The 18,462-nt window shown below is 44.5% G+C and overlaps 1 protein-coding gene across 1 annotated transcript in view; it reads right to left on the bottom strand.

Moving 5' to 3' along the window:
* ST13 (ST13 Hsp70 interacting protein) overlaps positions 1 to 18,462 on the bottom strand; it is a 132,123-nt gene that overhangs the window by 77,850 nt on the left and 35,811 nt on the right. Inside the window, exon 4 of the mRNA XM_075833526.1 lies at positions 14,158 to 14,221. Coding sequence (XP_075689641.1) covers positions 14,158 to 14,221 — 64 coding nt within the window. The remainder of the gene's footprint in view (positions 1 to 14,157; positions 14,222 to 18,462) is intronic.

Genomic DNA, 18,462 nt, shown 5'->3' on the forward strand with positions numbered 1-18,462 from the left:
GAGAAAAAACACCCCAACATATGTAAAGCAATTTCTCCCGATTATAGCAATACCCCATATGTGGTAATAAACTGCTGTTTGGACCCACAGCAGGGCTCAGAAGGGAAGGAGCACCATTTGGATTTTGAAATTCTGGATTTTGCTGGAATCGTTTTCAGTGCCATGTCGCGTTTGAAATGCACTGGAGGGAACAAAATAGTGGAAACCCCGAAAACTGACCCCATTTTGGAAACTACACTCATCAAGGAATTTTTCTTTTGGTAAAGTTAGCATTTTGACCCCACAGTTGTTTTGCTGAATTCATTGGAATTATTCTGTAAAGTTAAAAATCTACTTTTTTTTCCCTGAAAAAAGGTAGCCATTTTTAATGGAGAAAAAGCACCCCAACATTTGTAAAACAATTTCTCCCGATTATGGAAATATGCCATATGTGGTGATAAACTGCTGTTTGGACCCACAGCAAGGCTTAGAAGGGAAGGAGCGCTATTTGTCTTTTGGAGCTCAAATTTAGCTGAAATGGTTTTTGGATGCCATGTCGCATTTGCAAAGCCCCTGAGAGGACAAAACAGTGGAAGCCCCCCAAAAGTGGAAATTACACCACTTAAAGAATCTATCTAGGGATATAGTGAGCATTTAGACCCCACAAGTCTTTTGCAGGATTTATTAGAATTAGGCCGTGAAAATTAATATCAACATTTCTTCCACTAAAATGTTGCATTTTTTCAATTTCACAAAGGATAAAGGGGGTAAAAGCTGCCCAACATTTGTAAAGCAATTTCTCTCGAGTACGGCAATACCCCACGTGTGGTCATAAATGGTTTTTCATTAGAAAGTAATTAACCCTTTCTAGACTGATCCATTTTTTCTTTTCCTTTTTAGTTTTCTCCTCCCCGCGTTCCAAGAGCCACAACTTTTTTATTTTTCAGTCAATAGAGCGGTGTGAGGGCTTATTTATTGAAGGACGAGCGTTAGTTTTTATTGGTACAATTTTTGGGTACATACAACTTTTTGAGCACTTTTTATAAAATTTTTAGGTAGAGCCAAGCTGACCAAAAAACAGCGATTTTGCCATTTTAAAATCTTTATTTTTCACGTGAGATGCACCATACATCATCCCCCACACTACGACATGCTACGTTGTGGTGCGCCAAGGGGTTAATGTGCAGCGGATGGTGCAGAGTGAAAATTAAAATTTTCCACTGATATGCCATTTGAGTGCACTATATGTTATGCCCAGTTTGTGCCACTGAAGACAAATACCACATAAAATATTAACCGGGCTCTCCCGGGTATGGCGATGCCATCTCTGTGGACGTAAACTGGTGTTTAGGCACGCTGCAGGGCTCAGAAGGGAGGGAGCGCCATTTGGCTTTTGGGGCGCAGATGTAGCTTGGTAGTTGTTCCGTTTGGGGTTTTACTGGTGTCTCAGTTTATAATGTAGGGGCATATGTTATCTGTGCGGGGTACATCAGGGTATAATAAGAGGGTATAATAATGCAGTAAATAAATAATAATCCGCAGATATGTGGTCAGTGTCGCACTGATATATGGCGCCCGATCTTATCTGCTTTTGGAACACTCTGCACATTTTGCATCGCCATATTCTGAGAGCCAGAACTTCATTTTTTCTCCACTGGAGCTGTGTGAGGGTTTATTCGTTGCGGGACAATCTGTAGTTTTCATTGGTACCATTTCGGGGTACCAGAAATTTTTTGGATCACTTTTATTCCATTTTTTTGGCAAGCAAGGTGACCAAAAACCATCAATTCTGACAATGTTTTTTATTCTTTTTTTTTTATGGCGTTCACCCTGGGCTATAAATTACCATTATGTGAGGCCTAACAACTGATCCGCAGAATGAAGTTAACATGTAATTTATACATCACTGTCGATGCCACATTAAAAAGTTAAAAACTCAAAACTATGCAGGAATTGTTTTGTCACTTTGCCTCACACAAAAATGGAAAAAAAAAAAAAAAACATGTACACTAAAATGGTACCAATAAAACTACAGCTCTTACCGTAATAAAACAGACCTTCTACCACTAAGGAGTCATGCACACGACCGTGCTCGTAATTATGACTCGTAATTACGACGGCCGGCCGCTTTTCCGAGCCGGCTCCCATTATAAAGTATAGCAGCACGGCCCGTAAAATAAAAAAATAGAACATGTTCTATTTTTTTTAACGGCACGGGCACCTTCCCGTGAGTAAACGGGAAGGTACCCGTGGCTAACAGAAGTCTATGGGCCCGTTATTGCGGGTCGTAATTTACGACCGGCAATAACGGGTGTTTTTACGGTCGTGTGCATGAGGCCTAAGTCTATGAAAAAAAAAGTTATGGCTCCCACAAGTCAGGAAAGAAAAAATATGCAGATGTGCAGGTCCGGGGGTAACATTTCTTCTGTTTCAAGAGGTGATAATCAAGGCCCTAATACACTCCTCAACGTTGAAATTGCAAAATCAAGAAGGAATAGAAAGAAATAGGTAGAACGGGGTTTAGGGGGCCCCGTTCTAGAGATGGGTGCGGGTCCCAGAGGTGGGACCCGCATCTGACATATCCGGTGGATATAACATAAATGTCCCTGATGGGAAAACACCTTTAAGGGGTTAAAAAAGTTATTTCCATCACACTAAGTGATGCCATATCGCTAGGATGGGCATTAACCATGCGGTGGCGGCAGCCCCTTCATTTTCCGAATCGGTGGTAGTCCTGGCAGTCGACCCCAACCAATTGCAAAACTATGGCATATTGTTGCAATATGCCATCACTTTGTGATGGAAATACCCATTTAAGAGGCGTACAACTTTTATAAATTAGGTGTTCCTTGCCAGCTACCCTCTCCACTTTCATTGGTGCAAAATACACCATTATCACTAAATGTGGGCGGCTGTCTTCAAGAGAGACCCTACTAAGTCCAGCAATATTTGGGGATCTCCTGAATAGGAAGCGCTAATGGCTCAATAGGATACAAGGGCAGCCCCGACAAGCACATATGTAGTTCAAACATCAGAAGAATCATGAATACCTATATAGTAACAGACCAAACGATAAACGTTCACGATAAACGTCCACACATATCATCACGGGGTACCCCTTGAGAAAGCTACCGCGAAACGTGCGTTGGGGCTTGTGGTGTGGTGTCCACTTTTAGGCTGATTATGCAGTATACCGGTTGGTATAGGTCCTGGGACCGGATTTGATTTGCGGTTACTCCCTGGTCACTATATCTTTACACTTACACATATACCAGTGTGGGTGGGCTCTGCTCGCTATATACTCTGTTTGGCTCATTACTTTATTATGCAGACACTGCATGTACCACATTGTGGTTTTTGAACTTCTTTATTTGCAAGTTGTTCTTTGAATTGTTTACTATGCTTTTCTTTGCCTCGAGTATTATTTATGTTACAGCTCTTGTGTTCTCCACATCCATGCATTTTAATTGTATGTCTTATTTTAGGTCCTGATGGCCAACATGTTTTAATGTATATTTAATAAAGTATTGTCATTATTACAAGTCATACTTGTGTACTTGGGGTTTGATTTTGTCCCTTTTTGGGATGTGTGATATGTCCACACATACAGTCATGGGTATTCATTAGAAGAATCATCTTGGGTACACTGAACAAATCTTTAATATACTCTGACAGGAAGTCCTACTACGGGATATGGGTGTGTCAGAGGGGGGGGGGGGGGGGTCACCCACCACTTGGGACTCTAAGTGCTAGAACAGAAAGCCATTCTGTACGAGCAGCTACGCTCTGCCAGACTGAGCGTCCACTCATTACATGGAAAACCACTTCAATGGCCATAATGTAATGCTACATTTCTTCTGTAGCGGCCTTTAAAAAAAGATGCTGCCTTTATCAGACAAAGATTTAAGCAGGTCATCACCAATAACGCATCATTTACTGCTTTTATTTAACACTTCAGCATTTTCCTTATACTTTAATGCTGGGAACTGCAGCTGCTTTTTATAGCTAGTAGGCGATTGCTTGTCTGCCTTATATAATTCTAGAGGACTGAACAAAATGAGCCTTTTAATAAGGTTTGAGATGGAAGATTTATTACCACTGAGAATGAAGCTCTGCCTGGGATAATAAGTTCTGTAAATGGTACTTCATTCATACTGAATCAGGATTGGCGGATACAACACTAGCGACAGGGGAGGTAGAGAATACAAAGCTCCATAGGCCATTATTGCTAACAGTCTACCAGTAAAGAAGCTTATGGCAATTATTAGAAATCAGGAGACGAGGGAAGGGAAAACCCCTTTTAGGCTATGTTCACACGGAGTATTTTGGGGGAGGAATATCTGCCTCAAAGTTCCAAACGGAATTTTGAGGCAGATATTCCTCCCCCAAAATACTCCGTGTGAACAGCAATTATCGCGCCGTTTTTCGCCCGCGGCCATTGAGCGCCGCGGGCATAAAACACGCTTTCTCCTGCCTCCCATTGAAGTCAATGAGGTCGGAGGCGGAAGCGCCCGAAGATAGGGCATGTCGCTTCTTTTTCCCGCGAGGCAGTTTTACTGCTCGCGGGAAAAAGACGCCGACGCCTCCCATTGAAATCAATGGAAGGCGTTCTCGGGCCGTTTCTGCCGAGTTTTGCGACGCGGTTTCCGCGTCAAAAAACTCGGCAAAAGACCCCGTGTGAACATAGCCTTAACGTGAAGTTATGCATCTGGGTACCAACAACCTGCATGCATCATATGTCCTAGAGGGAGCTATACTGGGAGAGTCACTTGTTGAGAAGGATCTGGGTGCACTTGTAGATCATAGACAAAATAACAGCATGCAATGTCAATCAGCTGCTTCTAAGGCCAGCAAGATATTGTCATGTATTAAGAGGCATGGACTTGCGGGACAGGGACATAATATTACCACTTTACAAAGCATTAGTGAGGCCTCATCTAGAATATGCAGTTCAGTTCTGGGCTCCAGTTTATAGAAAGGATGCCCTGGAGTTGGAAAAAATACAAAGAAGAGCCGCTAAACTAATAAGGGGCATGGAGAATATAAGTTACGAGGAAAGATTAAAATAATGAAACCTATTTAGCCTTGAAAAAAAGACGACTAAGAGGGGACATGATTAACTTATATAAATATACGAATGGCCCATACAAGAAATATACACAGTCTGTACAATATACATAGTCTGGAGAAAAAAAGGTTCAACCTGCAGAGGCGACATGCCTTCTTTACTATGGGAACTGTGAATCTGTAGAATAGTCTACCGCAGGAGCTGGTCACAGCAGGGACAGTGGATGGCTTTAAAAAAGGCTTAGATAATTTCAATGTGTAGAATTTTTGTTTCATCCCTTTCTCCCATCCCTTGGTTGAACTTGACGGACATATGTCTTTTTTTCAACTATACTAACCAACTATGTAACCATCCATAGTGAGAACGGCGGTCCCAAACCCCATATTTCCTCACTGCACCCCTGGCAGTGAGGAGGACATTGAATGGAGCGGCGGTGGAACATGCGCCCTGCCGCTCAATCCAGAATCTATGGGAATGATGGAAACCGCAGAGTACAGCGCTCAGCTATTTCAGCGAGCCCCATAGACATTGAATAAAGATAAAGGCGCATTCTGGGTCGCCTCTCCATTCAAGCTCATCACCACTGCGCCGGGTGCAGTGAGGCGGCTCTGGGGGCTGGAGACCCACGTTCTCGCGATTGAAGGGGGTACCAACTATCCTGTGGATAGGTTATAATTAACGATTCTCGAACAATCCCTTTAGTCCCTTCCTGACATGTCATAAGTATAGGGCATGTAAAAGCTAGTGCTACCCACAAAAGGTTGTATACTTACAACAAATAGGTGGCACGGGCTCAGAAACTGGGCCCACACCATCAGCCACGGGTGTCAGCTGTAGGTTACAGCTGACACCATACTGTAACGGAAGGGACCGGAGTTAGCTCCTATCCCCGATATTAACACCTTAGATGCCGCAGTCAAAAGCAACCGCTGCATCTAGGTGGTTTCCAGCCGATTGGAACCCCCTAACACTGGTCTGCAGAGTATGGAAGGCTTCCTGACAGCACCGTATGTGAAACAAGATGGCAAGGGCTCAGAAGCCGGAGCAGCTGCGGGTGTCAGGTGTAATTAACAGCTGACACCCTGTGGAACAGCTGGAACCAAAGATAGCTCCGATCCATGTCATTAACCCCTTAAATGCATCTAAAGGATATTAGAGGAGTTTTCGGAAGGTGTTTTACTTGTGGGTGGGGACTTTAATTTAACTTTTGACTCCAGGCTTGATACCTCCTCGGGCAGGTCTGCTGTTCCTAAGACACAATTGGCAGCCTTGAAGACTACGATGCACTCTATGCAATTTATTGACGTGTGGAGGGTTCTCCATCCCCAGGTACGAGAATATACTTATTTCTCTCCACTGCACAATATGTACAGTCGTTTAGATGCCTCTCGTTAGCCATCACTTGCTTACTTGGCGCCCTACTTCTGAAGTGGGCCCCATGTTTTGGTCGGACCATGCACCGGTCTTTGTGTCTCTTACCTTCCCAGACTCGACGCCCACGTTCCAGTCCTGGAAGCTTAATGATAATCTCTTACGTGATACGGTGTGTATGTCCGCCCTTAAAGATACGCTTGGCTCTTTTTTCGCTGTACACGCTCATGACTCTACTCCGCTACCTTTACAGTGGGAGGCATTGAAGTGCGTGGTTAGGGGTGTCCTGATACAGAACGGGGCTCGTTTGAAAAGGGAAAAAGGGGTAGCTATTGCGCGGCTTTTGAAATAGATACGAGAGTTGGAGTCCAGTCATCAGCGTGCGCCTTCCTCCTCACAGGTTTTTTCTGAACTCACTACGACGCGAGAATCTCTGCGTTCTTTGCTAGACCAGTCGCATGCTAGATTTCGGGATCGGATGCGTAAACACTCCTATGAATTTGCGGATAAATGTGGTCGGTCTTTAGCCCGGATTTTACATCCCCGTACGCAAGCATCATATATTCCTAAAATTGCATCTCCCACTGGCGGCGAGATTCATGACCCAGTCGGTATCACTGAATGTTTTAGGCAATATTACTCCACTTTGTATAATCTTAAAGGCCATTTCCAGGACATGCAGACTGATGCGTTACGAGAGAAAATTGATCAGTATGTGCAAGACACGGCCTTGCCATCTTTGGAGGCTGGGGACGCCTTGGGACTTGAGGAAGAATTTTTGGAATCCGAAGTCTTACAGGCGATTGGAGATTCTCCTTTGGGCAAAAGTCCAGGGCCTGATGGGTTCAACAATAGATTTTATAAGACGTTCAAGGATCAACTTGCTCCCTTTTTGACTTAAGTCTAACTCTGTGTCTTCCTCTTGTCCCTTTGCGCCTCAGTCTCTCGAGGCCCATATTACTCTCCTACCCAAACCGGGTAAAGACCCCACGACGTGTGCAAATTTTCGGCCCATCTCATTGATTGGGCTTTGTCACGGATGATCAGGTAGGGTTTGTGCGTGGTAGAGAAGCCCGGGACAATACTAACAAGACCCTGCTTTTAACATCTTATTGTCAGTCACGAAAGATACCGATGTGTCTACTTTCTGTCGATGCCGAAAAGGCTTTCGATAGGGTGCACTGGGTGCTTCTCTGCAGTGTCCTGAATCAGGTCGGCCTTGGCTCTACCATGGTGGCTAGGATTATGGCACTATATCACAGGCCTACAGCTCGGGTACGAGTTAATGGTCTCTTGTCTGATTCTTTGCCTATTACAAAATGGAACAAGACAGGGGTGTCCACTTTCACCTCTGTTATACGTGTTAGTCATGGAACATCTGGCCGTGGCACTGCGGACTAACCCTAACATTCAAGGTGTTTGCGTAGCGGCTCAACATCATAAGTTAGCACTGTACGCTGATCTTCTAGTGTACCTCACGACTCCAATGATTTCTTTGCCATCTTTGACGCTGGAATTTGAGCGATTTGGTCACTTGAGTAACTTCAAGGTCAATTATTCTAAGTCGGAGGCGCTGAATGTATCTCTGGACGCCCCTCTAGCTGCCCATCTTGCTCGGGTTTTCCCTTTTAAGTGGCAAACTGCATCTTTAAAATATTTAGGGATACATATCCCCACACATTTGTCTGACTTGTTTACCCTGAACTACACACCTCTTTTACAGCGTACCTTGCGAGAGTTGGAGGCATTTGGGGGTCGGTGCATGCCATGGTTTGGACGCATCAACGCGGTCAAAATGGATATTTTACCTGACTTTTTGTATATATTTCTAACTGTCCCCATTGTGGTTCCTGCGTCCTTCTTTAAGGCCTTGCATAGGGCCATAGCCAAAATTTGTATGGGGCTCTTCTCGGCCTTGGCTTAGATCTTCTACTCTCAGCAGGCCCAAGGTGGAGGGAGGTGCGGGCTTACTGGACTTTAAGCATTACTATCATGCTGCGATTCTCATGAGGTTGGTGGACTGGTATAGTGCGTCCGCGGGCAAGCAATGGGTGCGAATCGAGAATAAAATGTCCTCTCTTCCTTGGTTGTCTGGTTTCCAGAGACCAACATCCTCTCTGCCTTTCCTCACACGTCAGTTTCTTGTGATATGGGAGCGGATCATTGGTACGCTGGACATTGCTCACTGTCCGGGTCCTTTGACTCCTCTGTTTGACAATCCTTCCCTCCGGCGGTGGGTGTGGACACATTCCTCTGTTGGGGGAGACAGGACGGCGGATATTTGGCGCAGACCCTTACACCTGAGGGTGCAATTTTGTCGCTTACTGCCGTTTCTGAGACCTGCCCGAGGAGACTATCAATATGGTGGTCCTATTTTCAGCTGCGTTCCGATCTCTCTTCCGTGGGTGATTGTCTTGTGTTCCTGCAGGGTAAGACTCCTCTGGAATATTATCTATCCTTGACTTCTGCTCCTTCTCATGTGCGGTCCTATTTACATGGGATCCTCCAACCTGATTATTCCTCCTCTCAATTAACATTCACCTTAGCGTTGGATGAGGACATGGGGGTTCGGCATTACGAGGAAGATTGGGGCACCTCTTTCTTTCTGGCCCATAAGTTACCGACTTCCTGTTTTACTCAGGAGAAAAACTATAAAATACTTACCAGATGGTACCGTTGTCCTTCCCTTCTGCATAGGATATTTCCTGATGTGTCTGCAGCCTGTTGGAGGTGTGGGGAGGCTCCTGGAACCATGTTGCACATTTGGTGGGATTGCCCCAAGCTTCGTCCCTTCTGGGAATTTTTTTTTAATCTTGGCAACAAGCTTTTTGGTACCGACGTTCCTACCTCGCCTTCTGTTGGATTGCTTTCCATGGTCCCTGGATCACTCCCACACCTCAAAAATGGGATTTTTAGACATTTTTTGACTGCAGCTAGAACTGTCATTCCACGTCATTGGAAGTCTAGTACCGTACCTTCCTTGAAGGAATGGGTAACGGAACTTAATGGGATTAGGCGGATGGAGGAGTTGATGTCTACCGATCGTTGTAAGTCCGTGGCCTTTGTTCGAACTTGGTCAGTTTGGTCCGAATTCCAGGGGGGTCCCGATATGCCTCTTTGGTTAGATGGCCTCTATTGAACACTCATTTCGCCAAATCCTGTTTGCTTTTGTCTGTCTGTTTCCCTTCGTTGTCTTGTTTATGTAACTTCGTGTTAGACTCTGCACTTGAACGAGTCATTACTTATCGTGGGACTGGTTTCCCTAAATATTGCACTACTTTTACTATAGTTATGGTATTATGACTGGCCATTAGATTTTATTATTTAGTTCATATTACTTTGATGATTGGGAGGCTACCTCCTACCATTACTCATATGTTATTTTAACATTTCTTGCAATCTGACTTTCTTGTATTGCACTATGTACCAACTTTTGCAATTTTGTGTAATGTTTTATCTGCTTGGTTTATTTTCTAATAAAAAATGTTTTGATAATGAAAAAAAAAAAAATGCACCTAAGGGGTTAGTAGCCAAATGCCATTCCCGCGATGCGATCGCGGTAGTGCCGATGGCTGCTATGGCAACCAGAGGCCTAACAATGGCCTCCTGGCCTGCCATAGGCGGGGCTTAATAGGTTTGCGGTCAGTGTAAGGCCAGATTCACATGAGCATGATTTTCACGCGCGTAGGGCGGATGTATTATACGTTCGTCTGAATAAGCCCTAACGCCGGATTCACACGAGCGTGTGCATTTTGCGCGTGCAAAAAACCGCTGCGTTTTGCTCGCGCAAAAGGTCCTCAACAGCTCCGTGTGTCATCAGCATATGATGCGTGGCTGCGTGATTTTCGCGCAGCCGTCATTATGACACTCTGTTTTTATGTTTATAAACAGAAAAGCACAAGGTGCTTTTCTGTTTTCATTCATAGTTTTGACTAGTGCATCCGTGTGCGGTTTTCACGCACCCATTGACTTCAGCGGGTGCGTGATGCGCGAAAAATGGGCAAATATAGGACATGTCGTGAGTTTTACGCAGCGGACATACGCTGCGTGAAAATCACTGACAGTCTGAACGGCCCCATTGACTAACATAGGTCCGTGCGTATTATACATTCGTCTGAATAAGCCCTAAAATTGACAGTTCAAATTAATTGCACTACAAAGGTAGGACAATGTATTTGAATAGCAATCAGACAGTTGGACCGTCAAGTCCCCTAGTGGAAATATAAAAAAAAAAGTTGAGTAAATTAAAAAAAAATTAGATACCTCAACTTTTTATTCCAACTTTTGGAAGGCATCAAAAAGTTTACATGTATCCAAAAATGGTACCAATAAAAACTATGGCTTATCTTGCAAACCACGAGCCCTCATACAGCTCCATTAACAACATTTTTTAAAAGGTTATGGTTCTCAAAACATGGTGACAGAAAATATACATTTACAAAAACTTAATTTTAGTGTGCAAAAAGTTGTAAGACATTAAAAAACGAATATAAATTTGGTATTGCCGGAATTGTACTGGTCAAGATTTTAAAAATGGGGCTCTGTCAGGAAGATCAAAAGTGGAGCTGCAAGGGCTTAATTGAGATTAGTTGTTTTGCCTGGAGCGAAGGAAGAGCTCGTCCGTGTGACGGACGTTAAATGGACGCATGTGTTTCAATCGGGCCGGTCACACAGCCGTTGTTTCAACGGACCGTGTGAGGGGTTTGTTGAAAAGAGAACATGTCCTATTTTGTTCCATTTTCACGGACCCCTCCATAGACTCAAGTCTATGGGGATCCGTGAAAACGGAACTCGCACGGGGCACCTCGGACGTAAAAAAATTCAAGTTTTTCACATCAGAGTTTCCCCACGCTCTTGTGATCATGACCTAAGCTTTAAGACAGATCTCCTAGTCCAGAACACTATGGATTTAGATGAAAACTAAACCTCTCAAGCATAGCCTGCATATAGCTAATCTCAGTGTAATCAAAACTTTTCTGGCATCCACAAGTTAAAGAGGCTCTGTCACCAGATTTTGCAACCCCTATCTGCTATTGCAGCAGATAGGCGCTGCAATGTAGATTACAGTAACGTTTTTTATTTTTTAAAAACGAGCATTTTTGGCCAAGTTATGACCATTTTTGTAGTTATGCAAATGAGGCTTGCAAAAGTACAAGTGGGTGTGTATTATGTGCGTACATCGGGGCGTTTTTAATACTTTTACTAGCTGGGCGCTCTGACGAGAAGTATCATCCACTTCTCTTCAGAAAGCCCAGCTTCTGGCAGTGCAGATCTGTGACGTCACTCACAGGTCCTGCATCGTGTCGGACACATCGGCAACAGAGGCTTCAGTTGATTCTGCAGCAGCATCGGCGTTAGCAGGTAAGTCGATGTAGCTACTTACCTGCAAACGCTGATGCTGCTGCAGAATCAACTGTAGCCTCTGGTGCCGGTGTCCTCGCTCGTCTGACACGATGCAGGACCTGTGAGTGACGTCACAGCGTGATCTGGCAGAAGCTGGGCGTTCTGAAGAGAAGTGGATGATACTTCTCGTCAGAACGCCCAGCTAGTAAAAGTAGTAAACACGCCCCGATGTACGCACATAATACACGCCCACTTGGACTTTTACTTTTAAACACACCCACTTGGACTTTTGCAAGCCTCATTTGCATAACTACAAAAATGGTCATAACTTGGCCAAAAATGCTCGTTTTTAAAAAATAAAAACGTTACTGTAATCTACATTGCAGCGCCTATCTGCTGCAATAGCAGATAGGGGTTGTAAAATCTGGTGACAGAGCCTCTTTAAGAAGAAAAACAACTCAAGATTATGGCAGCAAATTTGCCAGGGTTTAAGTATAGGTTAACTGAGGGAATTTTTTTTGCCAATATCTTTACATCTACATTCAGTAGGGAAATAAGTTAGTATGATTTATACCATGTAGGGTCTTCCTTACAGAGTACTACAATGTGGGCCTCGGTAATGAACAAGCCTCAAGGTTATTTAACCCTTTAATCATCGGCGATACGCTTTTTTCACGGCGGTCATTAAGGGGCCTTATTCTAGGTGTCCCATGCAGGCTGGAGCAGGTGCTCAGCTGTCTGATGAAAGCTTGGCTCCTGCTCCAATGGTAGCGATTGAAGTTCCTTTGCTCGAGGCCGTTTAACCCGATAAATGCTTTGGTCAATAGTGACCGCAGCATTTAACTTGTTTACGGAGGGAGGGGGCTCCCTCTCACCCATAGGCGGCCCGCAAATGCAATCGCGGGTCGCCGATGTGTTGCCATGGCAGACGGGGGACTAAAAGGCCTGCCCTCGCTATATGCCTATTAGGATGTGCCAGAGGCATGTCCTAATAGATTGCCTGTCAGTTTTACACTGACAGGCAATAATGATTTTGTATACTAAAAGCAGCCACCCCCCTCATGAATTATCGGCATGAGATTGGCTGTTCATCAGTATTTTGCGCCTGTGCAATCTCGCTCTATATAGCATTGTGGCTTGGCCATATCCTGTTGGGAACTAGTGTTTGTATCTGCCCTTGTATGTAAGTATGGCCCTTACCAGCGATTTCAAATATAAATTCGTTGTTCATGATTGGACCATAAATAAGGCAATGGTAATGCCGTTTTGCCACAACTTTATTTAAGGCTACACGTCTTCACGCTGACCCAGCATCTTCCTCAGGCCGATAAAGAAATAGTAGTGGTCAGTTGTGAATTTATGTATACATACAGGTCATTCACAACTGAGCACTACTATTTATTTCAGCTACATGAACCCATCTATTGCTCTCCTGCGGCGATCAAAGGGTTAAACAGTCGGGGTCTACATTTTTCCCAATCCCAGCTGTGTTCAAAAGGCTTCTCTAATCTCAGGAGCGGTTAGTAACAGCGCCTGCTTAGAGGATGAGCGCCCACAGGAGAACTCATCAGCCTTTTCTACAGCGATGCCAAAAGACATCGCTGTAGACGAAGGACCTGAACTGCCTGCCGCCATAAGACTGTGGGCGGTCGTTAAGGAGTTAATGTGGGTGGATTGCCCAAATTGCATTTGAGTGTTTTCAAAAAATTTAAGAATCATATGATCTAGTTAACTATTTGTCTTTGACTCTATGGCTGTGTGAAGCGATTACGTTCCGAGAAACAGATAAAGCGGACTAAATAGCGACACAAAATTAAGGTAAATTGCTCACTGCAAAAATTTCAACTAAGTTTTAACACAGTATACCGTGTTTCTGTCCCCATGTGAGTTCATCCCACATACGAAAACAAAATTATAAAGTGCCTGCCAGACAACCATGGTAACAGTGATCATGAAAAAATTCCCAGAGGAATGCGGACACACTAGGGATTGTGGTTTGGTGGACGGTGGCAGGAAAAGAGCAGTCAGTGCAATTGCGCTCCGGATGTCACTCCGCTGTGCAAGCCTTGCACAACCAAGTCTCCTCAATTTAGCTCTGCAAGAGCAGCTTTGGGATTTGTACGTTCCGCCCAGTCTCACACTGCATCTCTCACGATCACTTGCAATTTTAAGAGGGAGATGCGGCTTGTTCTACATAAGTGAAATCACAGGCCCACCAACAATTTGGTATGTGATGGAAAAATGTGCATGAGTTCCATGGGTTTGCCACCCATGGGTTAGATTAGGTGAGGTCAGGCAAACCAATCTTAGTCTTAAACTATTGATAGACAGTGTGTTAACTAATGACAGAGATAAGCAATGGTGAAGTAATGCAGTACACAGAGATTTTTACTTACCCACGTCACTTTCTTCACTCTCTGCCTTTTGAGGTGGTATATTGTTCTCTTTCACAGGCTCTTCCTGTAAGTATAAAATATGTACAATTAAGTAAAATGGTTGGAAAGCGTTTAAGGAAGAGGTGTGGAGGTATAATTGCTTAGGGAGTATCCCAAGAATAGAAAGGATGCGGACAAAAAAAGTTACTATAATTAAAGGGATTGCCTGAGGTAGAGATACGGTATAATGCCCCACAGCTGCACTAACGCAGTATAATGCCCCAACACAGTAAAATGCCCCACAGTTGCCCTCCACACAGTAAAATGCCCCCATAGCTGCCCACACGCAGAATACACCTACACAGTATAATGCCCCACAGCTGCCGAACACAGTATATTGCATTCATAGCTGCACCCACGTAGTATAATTCCCCACAGCGGCCCAATAAAATAAGTAAAATAGATACTCCCCTATCCCTGTTCCAACGACGAGTGGAGGAGAACCTTCTACTCTTCCGGTCTGTGAGGAATCTGAAAATGCGAGCAGCTTGGCAAAGACAGGCGCAAGGCAGTCTCGTTATCGCGCCTGGGTGCCGAGCTGCTCGCATATTTTCAGATTCTGCTGGACTTCTGCCATGTACCCGCATATCAGGCCTCTTATTGGTCCAAGGTGTCCTCAATGCTGACCCCATTTACTTCTTGTTTAGCCTCAATGCCTGCACACCACAGTGAGCGGATAGTGCCCACCCCAATGGTATCTACACAGATGATGGTGGTTATATGGAAGGATGATGGGGGTTAGAAACAGGCATGATGGGGTACCCAGTATACACCAGCCTTCATCCATGTATATAACATTGGGGAGAGCACTGTCCGCTCACAATGGCGCGCGGGCATTGAGGCTAAACAAGAAGTAAATAGGGTGGCATTGAGACGGGACATCATGGACCAATAAGATGCCTGAAATGCTGGTGAGTGGCAGAAGCTCAATGGTATCTGAAAATATGTGAGGCACTCGCTGCGCTGCACACAGGCGTGTGGCAGTGATGTCATCACGCCTGTCTGTGCCAAGACATGAGCGTACGGGTTACATGGTGAATGGTAGAGCACGGTATTGATGGCTCTCTGTTCTGCCATAGGATTCAACTTCATCTGCGTCCTGAGGACGCAGATACACTGCGCTGAATTTCGGTATCCATTTATTTATTTTTTCAATGAATTGCCCAGTCCTAGGTGGGTGGCTTGAAAACTACTCCACAAAGCTCAGTTTTATCTGCAAATAATGAAATTTTACTCTTTAAGCGATTATCAAAGGGCATTACGTATAATTTATGGAAAAGATTACCTCACTGATTTAACCCATTCACTGCCAAGGACGCACAGTACCAGTCAAACGTTTGGACACCCTTTTTCATTCCTTGTTTTTTTCTTATTTGTCCCTACATTTTAGGAACACATGGAATTAAGTAGTAAACAAAAAGTGTTAAACCAGAATGTTTTATATTTTAGATTCTTCAAAGTAGCCCCTTTTTGCTTTGACGACAGCTTTGCACACTCTTGGCATTCTCTAAATCAGCTGGCGGTAGTCACCTGGAATGGTTTGCCAACAGTCCTGGAGTACCCAGAGGTGCTGAGAACTTGTTGGCTGCTTTTTCTTCATTCAGTGGTCCAACTCATCCCAAACCATCTCAATTGGTTTTAGGTCGGGTGATTGTGGAAGCCATGCCATCTGACAGCACTCAATCATTCTCTTTCTTGATCAAATAGCCCTTACATAGCCTGGAGGTGCGTTAGATTATTGTCCTGTTGTAAAACAAATGATGGTCCCACTAAGCACAAACCAGATGACATGTTGAAGAATGCTGTGTTAGCCATGCTGGTTAAAGAGAACCTTTCACCTGCCCATTTGCAGCTGAGTGCAGCATGTAACAGGCAGGGCTTCACAAACCCTGTCTCACTTTACATTTTTTCCCTATCTTCCTCCGTTATTTACATAACGGAGCGGTTATATTTGGCGCCCGATATGTAAATAAGCCCCTGAATTGTCAAGGTCTATCTAAATGGCAAGTGATGTCTTCGCTCTGACACTGTCCAATCAGCTACGGACAGTGTCAGGGCGGCTTGCGCTGTGTTCCCTCCCGCGAAAACACACAGAATAGTGGTTCTGCAGAGAGCGCTCTCTCAGTCTGTGTGTTCTCGCAGTAGGGAACACAGCGCAAGCACAGATGTGTAAATAATGGAGGAACATAGGAAAAAAAAAGTGTAAAGTGAAACCGTGTTTGTGAAGCCCTGCCTATTACATGCTGCACATGTATGGGCAGGTGAAATGTTCTCTTTAAAGAGGCTCTGTCACCAGATTTTGCAACCCCTATCAGCTATTGCAGTAGATAGGCGCTGCAATGTAGATTACAGTAACGTTTTTATTTTTTTAAAAACAAGCATTTTTGGCCAAGTTATGACCATTTTCGTATTTATGCAAATGAGGCTTGCAAAAGTACAAGTGGGTGTGTATTATGTGCGTACATCGGGGCGTTTTTAATACTTTTACTAGCTGGGCGCTCTGACGAGAAGTATCATCCACTTCTCTTCAGAAAGCGCAGCTTCTGGCAGTGCAGATCTGTGACGTCACTCACAGGTCCTGCATCGTGTCGGACACATCGGCAACAGAGGCTTCAGTTGATTCTGCAGCAGCATCGGCGTTAGCAGGTAAGTCGATGTAGCTACTTACCTGCAAACGCTGATGCTGCTGCAGAATCAACTGTAGCCTCTGGTGCCGGTGTCCTCGCTCGTCTGACACGATGCAGGACCTGTGAGTGACGTCACAGCGTGATCTGGCAGAAGCTGGGCGTTCTGAAGAGAAGTGGATGATACTTCTCGTCAGAACGCCCAGCTAGTAAAAGTAGTAAACACGCCCCGATGTACGCACATAATACACGCCCACTTGGACTTTTACTTTTAAACACACCCACTTGGACTTTTGCAAGCCTCATTTGCATAACTACAAAAATGGTCATAACTTGGCCAAAAATGCTCGTTTTTAAAAAATAAAAACGTTACTGTAATCTACATTGCAGCGCCTATCTGCTGCAATAGCAAATAGGGGTTGTAAAATCTGGTGACAGAGCCTCTTTAAGAAGAAAAACAACTCAAGATTATGGCAGCAAATTTGCCAGGGTTTAAGTATAGGTTAACTGAGGGAATGTTTTTATTTTTAAAAAAACGAGCATTTTTGGCCAAGTTATGACCATTTTCGTATTTATGCAAATGAGGCTTGCAAAAGTACAACTGGGCGTGTTGAAAAGTAAAAGTACAACTGGGCGTGTATTATGTGCGTACATCGGGGCGTGTCTACTACATTTACTAGCTGGGCGTTGTGTATAGAAGTATCATCCACTTCTCTTCACAACGCCCAGCTTCTGGCAGTGCAGACACAGCCGTGTTCTCCAGAGATCACGCTGTGTCGTCACTCACAGGTCCTGCATCGTGTCGGACGCGCGAGGACACATCGGCACCAGAGGCTACAGATGATTCTGCAGCAGCATCAGCGTTTTCAGGTAAGTCGATGTAGCTACTTACCTGCAAATGCTGATGCAGCTGCAGAATCAACTGTAGCCTCTGGTGCTGACACGATGCAGGACCTGTGAGTGACGTCACAGATCTGCACTGCCAGAAGCTGGGCGTTCTGAAGAGAAGTGGATGATACTTCTCATCAGAACGCCCAGCTAGTAAAAGTAGTAAACACGCCCCGATGTACACACATAATACACGCCCAGTTGTACTTTTACTTTTCAACACGCCCAGTTGTACTTTTGCAAGCCTCATTTGCATAAATACGAAAATGGTCATAACTTGGCCAAAAATGCTAGTTTTTTTAAAAATAAAAACATTACTGTAATCTACATTGCAGCGCCTATCTGCTGCAATAGCAGATAGGGGTTGCAAAATCTGGTGACAGAGCCTCTTTAAGTAGTCCTTGTATTTTGAAAAATACAACAGTGTCACCAGTAAAGCACACCCACACTATCACCTCCATGCTTCATGGTGGGAACCACACATGTAGAAACCATCCACTACCCTTTTCTGTGACTCACAAAAACATGGCGCCTGGAGCCCAAAAACATAAAACCTAGAAGCCATCTCAGTCCAGGGTGGAAAGAAATACTGTCCGAAGACAGCAACGTCCAGAAGGCAAGGAGAGCCGGATGAGCTCGTAGTCAGGTCTTGGGTGTCACGTGATCCACTATTGCTAGTTTCAGCGCCTGTCTTGGTATAGGTAATTCACTGGTCTTGTATGTAAGTGGATAAGCAGCCATGAGAGGATAAGCA

The sequence above is a fragment of the Rhinoderma darwinii genome, chromosome 7, assembly GCF_050947455.1.
Source record: "Rhinoderma darwinii isolate aRhiDar2 chromosome 7, aRhiDar2.hap1, whole genome shotgun sequence".
In the NCBI taxonomy this organism is placed as follows: Eukaryota; Metazoa; Chordata; class Amphibia; order Anura; family Rhinodermatidae; genus Rhinoderma; species Rhinoderma darwinii.